The sequence below is a fragment of the Aspergillus terreus genome, genomic scaffold (assembly GCF_000149615.1).
Source record: "Aspergillus terreus NIH2624 scaffold_1 genomic scaffold, whole genome shotgun sequence".
NCBI lineage: Eukaryota > Fungi > Ascomycota > Eurotiomycetes > Eurotiales > Aspergillaceae > Aspergillus > Aspergillus terreus.
This window is the reverse complement of record NT_165972.1, coordinates 2,212,389-2,225,452: the sequence shown is the minus strand read 5'-3', so window position 1 is coordinate 2,225,452 and position 13,064 is coordinate 2,212,389. Positions and strand designations below refer to the sequence as shown.

Below are 13,064 nucleotides of genomic sequence, written 5' to 3'. Positions count from 1 at the left end.
CGACTGGATAAGGTAATTGATCACTATTTGTATTCAAAGTCGTAATCACTAAATATACGCGCGGGGTGAGAGAAAAGGATCATTGCTTAATCTACGGTCTGCAAGCTCTCTTCTCCTCCATCCCATTCTTCGATAAGTCGTCTGTTGGCACAACATCCTGAGTTTCTAGATCTTGGAAGTAGACGAGACTATATATACGATTCGAGGACCAGATGAAGACCTAAAAGAATGTATTCTTCTTACAGACAATGAGGAAATAATCACGGCTGTGCGGCGAGGTTCCCTGGTCTGATCCAACCTCATCTCACGGCAAATCACCATTATCGCTCTCTTCCGGCTTCAGCTTCTCCATTATCAAGTCGATGAACATCACTCCATGAACAAGTCAAGTGTGCGAACAGGTCAAATTGTTGAAAGGAGCCAGCAGTGGCGTTGGGTTGCCGTTGCCGTCGATCAAATAAGAGGCGGCCACGTTTGTATCACAATGGAGGACAATTTGGTTACCCGAATTCCAAAAGATCTTTTCGATCCATTCGGTCTGTTGTCCCCAGGCGAAGATTTCGTTCATAAACTCGGTTGACTTGGCCCACACGCTACTCGTCGGAGCGTCACAGTTCGGCTGCCTCGGTGCAATTTCGGTGATCCACAAAGGCTTGTCGTTATACTTGCTGTGAAAGGTGTTGATAGCAGTCTTGGTCTCGTTGATGGTGTGGTTATATATATGGACGCTGTGTGCATAGAAACGGTCTCTGCATTTGCATTTCTCATAGAACTCAGGAAGCCAGCTGCTCATTTGGAAGGCCGGCACTGGTGCGATGAACTTGGTATGCTTTGCGGTCGTGTTCAACAATGGTTCAATGAGTTCAGCAGCAGCTTGAGGCGTCAATTTGGTCTTCCCCGTTTTGTAATCCCAGTCGGGCTCATTGAATGTGAGCAGAAATTCTGGCGGGTTTGCGCTGGTGACCATTTTAATGGCCTTCAGAACAGCATCTTCGTTGTCACCCAGCATGGGGATTTTCTTCTCGTATTCATGCTCATTGAAAGTGATCCAATTCTTGGCGGCTGGCATCTTGGAGAACCAAGAAAAGAACTGAGAGTCGGGGTGCGATCCAGGCCCAATTTTATCACCAACGGCAGGTCCATTGAAGACAATATTGACAAGTCCCGCTGAGCACTTTGCTGCTGCCCTTGGAGCAGTCAAGATGCCATAGATAGCGATCGGTAGAAGCGACGTTGGTGAACTGAATTTCATCTTGAAATTGTTGGAAAACGAGATTTCTTATTGTTTGGTTTGAGTTGATGAGCGGTTGTGAAGACAGGTGGTGAAGACAGGTAGGTGATGGGTAGAGACATCAGACTTTATAGAAGAACCAGCAAGAGTGAATCATCACACAAATGAATAATCCCTGGTGGCCGTATAGTAGATCCTACCGTCAGCTCCGTCGAAATGCTCAAATCCATCCATCATAGGACAAAATTTGTGTTTCCCAGGTCGCCTTAGGCCCTCGAGGACCCAGCGTTGCATCTCAGCTTCGATCAATTGTACGAATCACCAAGGATTAATCACTTACTTCACAAGATCATCGTCCCCGAGCCGGAGGAGTAATCACCCCAATCGAGTCATTGATCGGCTTTGCGACAGGGCTGTGCAGCCATCGCTTTCGGCCATTGGCATACTTCTATGCAGAGCTTAGGCGTCCCAAGGCTTCTTCAGCCTCCCGCCGTACCACCATCTCCGACCCGAAGGCTTAAACCGACTCCACCCAGCACTATCGCCGATCCGACATCCTCTTGGCAGCCTATCCATGTCAATCCCGAACAACCATGAATTCTTCGGTGACAATGAGCAAGCATTCGATCTACTGAGGAGATTATTGATCTTTGGGGTTCCAACAATCTATTTGGAAGCAATACATTCTTATTATACGGACTTGTTATGATGCCTACAAACACTTCAACACTCTCGCACAGTGAGTAACCTTTGATCAGAAAGACTCAAACCTTTCAGACACTTCCTGATAGATGCTGAATATGATTTTCTTGTCAGGGGCCGCAGAAATCAATCATATCATACGATCTAGATCGGATTCGTCTGAGGACAAAACATACCACCTATCTGGCGGCGCAATAACCGGAGTAGTCGTCGTGTCGTTTGCAGCAGTGACAATAGTGCTGCTTTGGATATTCAGGAAGCAGCTCGTTATCTGCTGCAGCCGCAGAAAACAGCCTGTCGCCGACGAGGAGCAGACATTACCTTCACCCACGTATGCTCCTTCGCAAAGGCAGTCTGCGCTACAAGATGCGCCTTACCGGGATGGCTCAGCCTGGCAAGCTTTCGAAATGTCCTCAGAACAAAATGCCATCCACGAAATTGGGCAGCCTGATCCGCACGAGCTTGGGTCCCTGGATGTTAAGCCCAAGGGGCATGGACGGGTAATCCATGAATTAAACTAGCCTCATTCGGGCTGGGAACAGCGGCCATGTACGGCAAAATTTCATATTTTTGAGCATACAATCTGTTCTTGGTGAGATGAAGATGTACGATAATACTTGGGTCTATTTTTTGGAATGTTCTGCGCGCTGTTTTGGGGTTATTTGTTTATTCGCTCAAAAGTCGAGCGCTTCGGTCACAGAAAGCTCCCTTGTGAATACAATAATAAAGTGGGAGACCCAACATAGACCTTACATCGAACAACTGGAAATACGGGCTCTCAGACTCGCGAAAGGTGACCTTATGCCCACAGTAGGCTTCATGCCCAGAAAAACTTGCGCGGGTGCTTGGGCTACGTAAGGTCCTTCTATTTCTTGTTAAAACCGAGAAATACTGATAGCTCCGTCGGAAAATAATTACATCCGCCCACAGTCCTTTAACATTGAGCCATATCTCGAGGACTGCGTGCTATTTGAATGTTAATCTCTTGAAAACGAGAAATTGGACTGGGAATATCGAGGTATTCTCACATCATAAAGACAACCGCATGGGACTCAGGTGTTTGTTCCTTGTCTCGGTTGGCACTTTTTGAACGAGCCTTGGTGTGTATGAGAACACCAGCGTTTTGTAGTAGCACCTTCGCTCGGTAAGACAGCTCGGAGTGATGAGGTAGTTATTGTACTGAATCTACCGGCCCGTAGCAGGATCATTGTGTTGTCGAAGGAACATGGTCTGTCTGTGGGTGACAGAATCCCATACCGGAGGTTCCAATATATTATGCGCTCTTGTTGCCCCCGCCACCCCTGCTTTGCAGGCCAAGTTCATTGCCCACCAGCACTTGCTCGTGAAGAATCCTTGCGGGCTTTGGTTCCCCAACCAGTCTAAGGTGCAGATGGCGCTTATGCGTCTTCCGGTCATCGCTTTCAGCAACCAACTCAACGGATGCAATGGAATGAAGGGTGTAGAGTGCTGCTCTTTGTCTGTGGGAATCGGTGCCTTGGATCTGGAAGACGCTGCTAGGCGACCTGTTCAGAGGTCGCAGCTATTGCCTTTAGGTATCCCGAAATAGTACGAGGTAGAATGATATTGAGTAGGTAGGCTTGGACGTTTAAAGATCAAGAGGTATTTGATATGATGTTGTCTGAGTAGAGTAGAAGAGGAGGTAGAAATGATATAGATCTTGGAACTTATAAATAGGTAGACGCGACCTAACTAAATCCCCAACCCAGTGACAGACACACAGCCACTCAGTCACTTCCAAGATTGCTTCACTGTGGTCTCCAATTAACCTACTACGCTTCATCAAACAGATCAGTTCACTTCAACCAAATCTCGCCTTCTCGTTGGGCTGGCGGACCATGCAATACAACTACTCCAGTCAGCATTTCACCACACCACACCGACAAACATTATCAGGAACACTCACCTTGCAAGCATCGTCCCCATCCACACAATTAATCTCCCTCACCAACTCAAACCCCAGCTTCTGGTAAATAATCAAATTTGGCACGCCCTTGGAACTCTCCAGGTAGCACGGGATGCCCTCGCGGTCCGCCTGCTTCGTGACCACCTCAACGAGCTTACGCCCAAGCCCCTGGCCGCGCATCTCCGCGCTGACAGCAATCACATTGCAAAAGTAGTATCCGCGGGGGTCAGTCCAGACCGCGTCGTGAGTCTCCTTCTGCATCGACTTCCACAGCTGATACCGGCGCATGTTCAGACCACCGCGGCCGCCAAAACGTACATTATACAGCAGCTGGCGGAAGGAGAGCACCCAGTCCTGGGCCCAGACGGTCCAGGAGACGGGCTTGGTCGGCGGGTGCGGGCTGTACCACCAGCAGACGCCGACGACGGAGGACGAGCGCTTGTCGCTGGGGGGCGCTTTGGCAACGAACATGGGGGTCTTGCAGTTGAGGCCGTACTGAAAGTGGGCGGCGAGGGAGGCAGCGTTGCGGTGGATGTTGTACTACACCGTGACGGATTTAACATGTGTATCTTGTGTATTGGACTTGCACCATACTATGGACCCATGGGGGTGTTGTACGAGCCTGTGCGTTATTCTCAGCGGCGGGACTTACTTTGGTGTTGTCAAAGAGCCACTGGAAATACGGATCCTCGGCGAATGCGGTCTGCACACATTCTACGGCCTCCGGGATATCCCGTTCGGTCATGGGGACGATCTCGATCGCCATGGTGGTGGAGATTCAATTACTACTGGCTCTGCGGATGGGTTGGGATAAAGCAATAGTGTAGGCGTGCGAATGGCGGCGAAGAGGATATAACGACAGCGCCATCTAAGTGTCGATAGACGGGGTGGACAAGGAGGGAGGGAGGGGGTCGGAGGGCGGAGGAGAGTTGAGGTAGGGACGAGCAGACCAGAAGTATGATGCTTATGGAGAGGAAGGATACCTTGTACAGGCAGTAAGGGAGGCATGGCCATCTTATAGGAACGAGACAACCCTACGAGGCAGTTCGACGCGGGTGGTTGTACATGCCAGACGGCGAATGATCAGCTGCGGGGAGGCCCTAAACCGTTTCGGGCAGGTAGTGCCGTTATCTTATCGTGGTTGGATGTTGACGGTGCGGTGATAATGCTGTGATAATGGTGATGCTGACCTATCATGCACTTATCATGCATTCTATGCCCTCTATGCCCTCTGGCGCTCTCGCATCATCAAGTAGTACGTCTGCGTTCCCTTCCCCCCAAACGGCTCAAAGTCCATCTCCATCTCCCGCAGCACCGTCCAGCCATGCTTGCGATACAGTGGATACCCGTCGGCCGTCGCCTCCAGGTAGATACGGGCGTTCCGCGCGTCGGCCTGGTCCATCCCCCACCGCAGCAACCGAGTCCCCACGCCCTTGCCTTGTGCGGAGGGTGAGGTGGCCAAAAAGTCCAGAACTATGCGCGTCAGCCTTGCATACAACAACGCACAACCAGCAGTAATAGAAGGGAAAAGAAACAGAAGGAATCAAGACATACTCATGTCGTCCTCCTTCACATACTCCCCCCGGTACTTCTTCATCTTGGTAAAAAAGTCCCGATAAATCGGCATCGACATCCCGGCGGGCATCACGCTCGACATGTCCGCAGTCGTCTTCTTTGCCTCCTCGGACAACGCCACAACATTCGGGTTGGATTCGCCGGGGATCGTCCATCGTGCATATCCCACCACCTGATCGCCCGCGGCGGTGTCCACGGCAGATAGGACGTGGACCGTAGGGTCCGCCATTTTCTCCAGACTGCGGAAATGCTTCACGGGGTGGATGGCGGCGTCGTCGAGGCCGGGAAACACATTGCCCCAGTAGCGCTGGTGTTTGAAGCTGTCGATGTTGATCTGGCCCAGCGCCGGGCCGTCGGCTTCGGTGGCATACCGGATCTGGATGGACATTGTGGGTGAGGTATCTTTAAGAAAAGTTCCGATCCGGATTCATGAGGCGAAAGGTGACCATCTGTAAGCGGGGATTACGCGGGAGCCTGGGCCAAGACCGAGGTAGTGACTCATGCTCGATTGGATCGCCGATCTTTCTATATGGAGTATGGATATCGATAGAAATGGACAATTATTTATTCTTCGATTGCAGTTTAATTGTTCTGTTAATATTACACGAGTGGGAGTATGCTGTGTGATCGACTCCACTTGGCTACTAGGACGGATTCTAATAACTGCCTATGGAAACCTTGGCTCGCTCTAACTTTATAGAGCTCTAAGAAGCATGCACAATCTCAGGTATACAGGGAGGTAAATGCTCTGATAATTTGTGGTCGTAGTGCAGGCTCTCCTAAGGGCAGTATCCTACATCTCCTGTGGTGCCTTCCCACTGGTAATGAACAACGTCAACAATCCGTCTCAAGTTTGAAGGATGTAAAACACTCCGGGTACTGTCTGCGAGCCATGCCATCATGCTCAGTGGCTGGTTTCGGTAGACATGGAATAATCTATCCATCTCCGTACGTGTTTTGAATACGCTCGGCCCACGAGCGCTGCCCAATGAGCCATATGGAGCCAAGGCACTTAGCAACCGTTCGTAGGAAGACGAATCCAACCCCAAGTCGTAGTTGCACGGGGGGTGATGCAATAGTGGTTTCGTTTGCGTCGCCAACTCATGAAGCTTGTGGTGCGATGCCATCAGGGCCCAGTTGCAAAAGCTCATAACGACAATTGCACCGAGCTTTCCGGAGTAAATAACCTCACAAACGACCTGCAAGCAGTGGCCCAATAACCGGTTCAGATACTCGCAGATATTCCGGCGTATCCCTCTCAGAACGGTGTTTTCTCTCATTCTCCGCATTGCGTCACTCCGCAGGTCGATCAGATCGTTGATCAGGCTGCATGCTTCGGCAAGCCGATTGTACTGCACTTCATTCAGCTCCTCGCCGGTGGCCACGGACGCCGGGATGATCCCATTGAAAATCGCGATATCAATGTGCCGGTGTACGATATTCCCAGTCATTCGACTACCGTAGAGCCCACCAGGGATGCGGCCTTGTGCGTGGTCCCGATAATAACCCAGCGCCCGGAACTGGATGATCCCGGCCCCGAGAGTGCCCAGCTGCCAGTCTGTGATGGCTCCCGCCATGTTGCACAGCTTCAGGAACGCCAGCGCTGCCGCGCCAGTCCGCTGCAGCTTCCTGAGGGTTGTCTCGTCTGCCGCTTCGCAATAGTCCCCTATGAGGATGTCGTTCCCTGAATCGGCAATTGCCCGGGCCAGGCCTTCGTCGCATCTTCCAGCACCGCATGCCATGGCGAAGAAGTACTTCGCGTCCACACAGAGTTTGATTTGTTCAACCGTCGGATATAGCTCACAGAAGACAGACACATCGGTATCGATGGGAGGATCAGGGCGGCGATCCGGAGCCTGAACGTTGGCAAGCATAGGTTCACCGTAACAAGTGATAGGTGCTGGCAGGGAGTCAGCATTAGCAAGAACAAGCTCCTCCGCGGCCTTGAACAGCTTCTCCGGTGTAAATATTCCATTGCCACTCCATTCGCGACCTATGCGGGCATTGACCTTTGCAACGGCCAGCATTGTGTTGCGGATAGCCTTGCAATCCGACTGGGAGAGAAACCTCTGTAGATCAACCCCGTCGGCAAGGGGATAATCGCCGTCACAGCAGCATTCAGACCGCGGATTGTAAGCCTCCGAGAGCAAATCTGTGTCTTCGCACGTCGGAGCACATATGCCAGCCACTGTCAAGTTGCCAACTCGGACGTGGTGCAGGAACGAAAAAGCCACCCGGGACAAACGGTCACGGCAGAGCAGTTGGGACAAGTTTTCGTCTTGGAATAGCTTGGCTAGCTCATCCACAGGTTGGATAGGCAATGTTGGACACGGGCCCTTGAACCTATCCTCTGACAACCAGATGTCCACCCATAACAAGTATACCCGGAGACGAAGGCTCTGGTGATCTGTGGCCATAGTCCACGTTCCACAGCCCGAGCATTGTCGCTTCGAGATCGCCTTTGGGCTCCGGTATAGCACACTGCTCGATTATTTATACGATAGGGTGCACACACGCATGTGATAGAGGCGACTTACTCCCCTACTAGAACCTTGGAAGACGCAACCTACTGCATTCGGGCTTTGAAGCTTACCGACGCGCCATCACAACGTAAGGTAAAGAGGCTATTGAGATACTCGAGAAAAGCTATACATGCAGTCCTGCTACCTCGTGAACGGGTGAATGGCCCGGAATTGATATCCGCCACGGTCGCCCTCCAATGATCAATCTCACGCCACAAGGGCGAAAAGGCCTGCGCCTTCTCAGGCTGCAGCAGCTTCAACTGATGGATGATCGTAGGTCATGTGGCGGCTTCATCTGACCTGTCGATAGGACACATCCACTATGTTTCTTGCATATCATCATCTGTGTCGCTTAAAAAAATCTAAGTATCAATTTCTAAAGTAAGCCGCCCTACGCAATTTCTAGGATTATATTTGAATCCTGCTGCATCTTCTGTTCGGCTAAAAGAAGAAAAGACTGATCAGTAACGCTTTTAGAAATGATACAAAAAATTCTCTCTCACCATAATAAAAGGAATTGGCAAAGTGTAGAGCACAGAGAACCCAGTCTAATAGTAAAAACTACTTAGGTAGTCTAAATCAACCCGGCGTTAAGAGGATAGGAAAGCAACGAAAAGATATAAAGCTACCTATATAGACTAACGATGTCTAAAGTGACTGACGTCATGGACGATCTGCGGCATCTTCACTTTATCGCATTCTCGCATTATTTTTCCGGAACAATAAAACAGTGCAAAATGAATTGGATATGGTTTTCTTACAGTTTATGTGAGATCTTTATGAATGACTATCAGTGCATATTCAATGAACGCTGGTTCTCTAGAACATACGTACTAATAACAACCAAGTATAGTTATGAAAAGTTGCATAACTTCCGTTGCTTACATGGTAAGACCAGTCCAGAACTAATCAGTGACATATGATTCACTGACAGACTGGCGCATTAAATCAAGAATCAGGAATATCATTAATAATAACTGCCTTGGATTGGATGGGACAGATGCGTTGATGGCCGCAACGGTGGATGACAGGGTGGTAACGTCATCCGAATGGAGCTCTTGTCATGGCTACATCAACGCCATCACGGCCATATATTACGCAGCATTTCATCCCACTCATCCATTTATTCACTCATTCATGCTGTGTACACTAATTAAAAACTATACTTAATCGAAATGGCTACCACATTGGCCCAGGGCTTGCAAAAAGCCCAGCAAAAAGTCCAAGACGTCTCCTCCAAAGACAAGAAGGTCGTCGATCTGGAGCCCGACACCGTCAATGTGCATACCGACCAGCCCATGACCACCGATCATGGCGTGCGCATCAGCAACACCGACAACTGGCTGCGCGCCGTCGACAACCAGCACTCCGGTCCCTCCATGTTGGAAGACCAGATCGCGCGAGAAAAGGTACATCATGAGCATCTTTACTTCATCGTCCAAATCAACTAACCCTCTAGATCCACCGCTTCGACCATGAGCGCATCCCCGAACGAGTCGTCCACGCCCGGGGTACCGGCGCCTTCGGGACCTTCCGCCTCAAAGAAAGCGCCGAAGACGTGACCTATGCTAAGGTCTTGACGGATACCTCTCGCAGCACGCCGGTGTTTGTGCGGTTCTCGACTGTCCAGGGTAGCAAGGGCAGTGCCGATACCGTGCGTGATGTGCGAGGCTTCGCGACGAAGTTCTATACCGAAGAAGGCAACTGGGATATCGTCGGCAACAACATCCCCGTCTTCTTCATCCAAGACGCCATCAAGTTCCCTGATTTTGGTATGCTATACCCTCTCTCTCGACCTGGATGATCAAGGCCTCTGACCAGTTAGTCCACGCCGTCAAACCCGAGCCACACAACGAAGTCCCCCAGGCGCAAACCGCCCATAACAACTTCTGGGACTTTGTTTACCTGCACCCCGAGGCCACCCACATGTTCATGTGGGCCATGTCCGACCGTGCCATCCCGCGGTCCTACCGGATGATGCAGGGCTTCGGCGTCAACACCTTCTCGCTGATCAACAAGGAAGGCAAGCGACACTTCGTCAAGTTCCACTGGCTCCCCCATCTGGGTGTGCACTCGCTCGTCTGGGACGAGTCCCTCAAGCTGGCCGGCCAGGACCCAGACTTCCACCGCAAGGACCTGATGGAGGCCATCGACAACAAGGCCTACCCCAAGTGGGACTTTGCCATCCAGGTCATTCCCGAGGAGAAGCAGGACGATTTCGAGTTTGACATCCTCGACGCCACCAAGGTCTGGCCCGAAGACCAGGTGCCGCTGCGCGTCATCGGCGAGATGGAGCTCAACCGCAACGTCGACGAGTTCTTCCCGCAGACCGAGCAGGTCGCCTTCTGCACCAGCCACATCGTCCCCGGCATCGACTTCTCCGACGACCCGCTGCTGCAGGGCCGCAACTTCTCCTACTTCGACACCCAGATCAGCCGTCTCGGCGTCAACTGGGAGGAGCTGCCCATCAACCGGCCCGTCTGCCCGTTCCTCAACCACAACCGCGACGGCCAGATGCGCCACCGCATCACCCAGGGCACCGTCAACTACTGGCCCAACCGCTTTGAAGCCGTGCCGCCCGCCGGCGAGAACAACAACAACGGCGGCTTCCAGTCCTACCCGCAGACTTTCACCGGCTCCAAGCGCCGTGCGCTGAGCGACAAGTTCCGCGAGCACCACAACCAGGCCCCAGCTGTTCTACAACTCCATGAGCCCCCACGAAAAGGAGCACATCAAGAAGGCCTTCTCCTTCGAGCTGGACCACTGCGATGACCCCACCGTCTACGACCGCATGGCCGGCCACCGCCTCGCCGAGATCGACCTACCACTGGCGCAGGCCGTCGCCGAGATGGTCGGCGCGCCCATCCCGCAAAAGCAGTTGAAGGCCAACCACGGCAAGAAGGCGCCGGGGCTCTCGCAGACGGAGTTCCCGCCCAAGAAGCCGACCATCGAGAGCCGCCGCGTCGCCATCCTCATCGGCGACGGCTACGACCCCGTCGCCTTCTCCGCCATCAAGGCGGCTGTTACGGCGGCCGGCGCCCTGCCTTTCGTCATTGGCTTGAAACGCTCCGCTATCTACGCGGACGGCGAGTCCAAGGAGACGTCCAAGGGCGTGGTCCCCGACCACCAGTACGACGGCCAGCGGTCGACCATGTTCGATGCCACGTTCATCCCCGGCGGTCCGCATGTGTCCACCCTCCGCAAAAACGGCCAGATCCGCTACTGGATCACCGAGACGTTTGGCCATCTGAAGGCGCTGGGCGCGACGGATGAGGCGGCGGAGCTGGTCAAGGAGACGCTGGGTGCCGCGCTGGACGTGCAGGTCGCCACGTCGACGCAGCCGGAGCCGCGCGAGTGGTATGGCGTGGTGACGGCGGCCGCGAAGCGCAAGCCGGAGAGCTTCAAGGAGGGATTCCAGATGGTGAAGGATGCCAAGGACTTTATCGGGATGTTCTTTTACCAGATCTCGCTGCATCGGAACTACCAGCGCGAGCTGGACGGGCTGAGCTCGACGGTTGCTTTTTAACCGGAGAGTATGGGAGATTGCGACAGTGTCAAATGTAATAGTATGTGTATGATCAAAAGTACATGGTAATATCAATTGAGTCTATAGTCAATATCCTGGTCGAAGCCTCCCTTACACCACCACTACCACCAAGTGAACATCTACATATCTATCCATGTCCGATGAATCTAGCACAAACCCCAGCCCAAGGTGGTCACTTGGACTGACAATGGACAGACAAGGCTGACTCGTACAAGCACCCTGAAGCCCAGGTGGCTGAGACGGGCCACAGCCACCACCATGATATTTCTTTTTCCAGCCTATAAATAATCCCCCAGTTCCCAAATCTCACTGTACAACTACCACACCATGAACACCACAGTCCCAGTCATCCGCAGCAGCGCGCCTCTCTGTCCCCTGGACGAGCGGCGAGCAAAAACAGAGCTGCTGGTTAAGCTCTTCGTGGTCCACTTCACGACAATAGGTGCCTTCTTCCATCTCCTCAACCTCCGGGGTGAATACCTCTTAAGCTTAAGACCGATCTTCTATATCTGCGCACCCCTAGGTTTCATCGCCCAGCACGTTATCGCAGCCGCGGCGCTCATCCTGTCCATCCCGCTCGTTTGCGTAAAGCAACGGAGATACCCAGACGTCAGGAAAGACCTGGTCTCGCCTGTCAAGTGGCTAGTCGCCAGATTTGAGGTCCCATCAACAGAGCCAGACCCAGGGTTAGAGCTAGGGCAAAGTAGAGCGAGTCGCAAGTGGCTCGGGGAAAGAGCTATCAGACGCCTCGGCAGAGTTCTCGTTACTATCGCATTTCTCGTCCAGTGCAGCCTCTCGCTCTTCCTATACCACCGCAGAAAAGCGCATGGGCCTGAGTCTATCGGTTTAATCGACGAGAAGATTTTCCAGCTCGCTGCGAGTGGTATCTTTATTGGTCTCCTCACTCTGGCTACTACGCTGCGATTCCCAGGCTTCAGACTGTCAAACCCAGCACAGGGCCCGAGTACCAACATCGAGAGAGCCATGGTACTCTTAGGGCACCGTTGTCCTCCCTGTGTACGTTCTGACATCTGGGATTCAATTGTGGTCTCTTTAAAATGCTCCTTTGTGCTCTCCATCACATCCTGCCTTGTCCTCCACGCATCTGGGAGCCTCCACCCCTTCAATGATGCTCAGTGCCTACTGAGTATTGATGTGCCACACAATTGCAAATTTACCCAAGGGAGCCTGCTGATTTTATTACCGCTTCTACTCTCGTTTGGAGTGATGATGGTTGCAGGGGGTTTTCTAACAACGCTTTACTTTTTCGCGTACATTGCGTGCATATGGAATATGAGGCCGAAATGGGGGTCCACTTTGCCAGATAGCGCTCTGATCTTTTTCTTTGCAGTCTTCGTCGCGGGCTTCATCGCAGTAGCCATCCTTATTACGCGTTACCTCGGTGGTCCTCTGTCTTATGTCATGGTTTATGTTTCTTATCCCTTCTATCTCGTTACGGGAGCCATCCAGACCCTTTATATAGGGATCACGGATTATTCGAGGATATTCGCTCAGTTGAACGAGTGGAAGGATTGGCCTGTAGATGCTGCATGTCCCTTTCTT

The 13,064-nt window shown here is 52.2% G+C and overlaps 5 protein-coding genes across 5 annotated transcripts; 2 read left to right on the top strand and 3 right to left on the bottom strand.

Annotated features, from left to right (window-relative positions):
* Positions 1-385: 385 nt before the first annotated feature.
* Positions 386-1,252, bottom strand: ATEG_00798 (glycoside hydrolase family protein; the record flags this gene model as incomplete). Its single annotated transcript, XM_001210884.1, has 1 exon — positions 386-1,252. The coding sequence occupies one exon, from the start codon at positions 1,250-1,252 to the stop codon at positions 386-388; it is 867 nt and encodes a 288-aa protein (XP_001210884.1).
* Positions 1,253-2,031: 779 nt separating this feature from the next.
* On the top strand, positions 2,032-2,454 carry ATEG_00797 (uncharacterized protein; the record flags this gene model as incomplete). The annotated part of the gene is made up of 1 exon (XM_001210883.1): positions 2,032-2,454. One exon carries the CDS (start codon positions 2,032-2,034, stop codon positions 2,452-2,454), a length of 423 nt encoding a protein of 140 aa, XP_001210883.1.
* A 1,298-nt stretch (positions 2,455-3,752) lies between these two features.
* Positions 3,753-5,820, bottom strand: ATEG_00796 (GNAT family N-acetyltransferase; the record flags this gene model as incomplete). Its single annotated transcript, XM_001210882.1, has 5 exons — positions 3,753-3,800; positions 3,858-4,397; positions 4,510-4,560; positions 5,173-5,330; positions 5,412-5,820. 5 exons carry the CDS (start codon positions 5,818-5,820, stop codon positions 3,753-3,755), a joined length of 1,206 nt encoding a protein of 401 aa, XP_001210882.1.
* Positions 5,821-6,336: 516 nt separating this feature from the next.
* On the bottom strand, positions 6,337-7,849 carry ATEG_00795 (uncharacterized protein; the record flags this gene model as incomplete). Its single annotated transcript, XM_001210881.1, has 2 exons — positions 6,337-6,413; positions 6,625-7,849. The coding sequence occupies 2 exons, from the start codon at positions 7,847-7,849 to the stop codon at positions 6,337-6,339; spliced, it is 1,302 nt and encodes a 433-aa protein (XP_001210881.1).
* Positions 7,850-9,129: 1,280 nt separating this feature from the next.
* On the top strand, positions 9,130-11,480 carry catA (catalase catA; the record flags this gene model as incomplete). The annotated part of the gene is made up of 4 exons (XM_001210880.1): positions 9,130-9,363; positions 9,414-9,726; positions 9,780-10,617; positions 10,667-11,480. 4 exons carry the CDS (start codon positions 9,130-9,132, stop codon positions 11,478-11,480), a joined length of 2,199 nt encoding a protein of 732 aa, XP_001210880.1.
* Between the last annotated feature and the right edge of the window lie 1,584 nt (positions 11,481-13,064).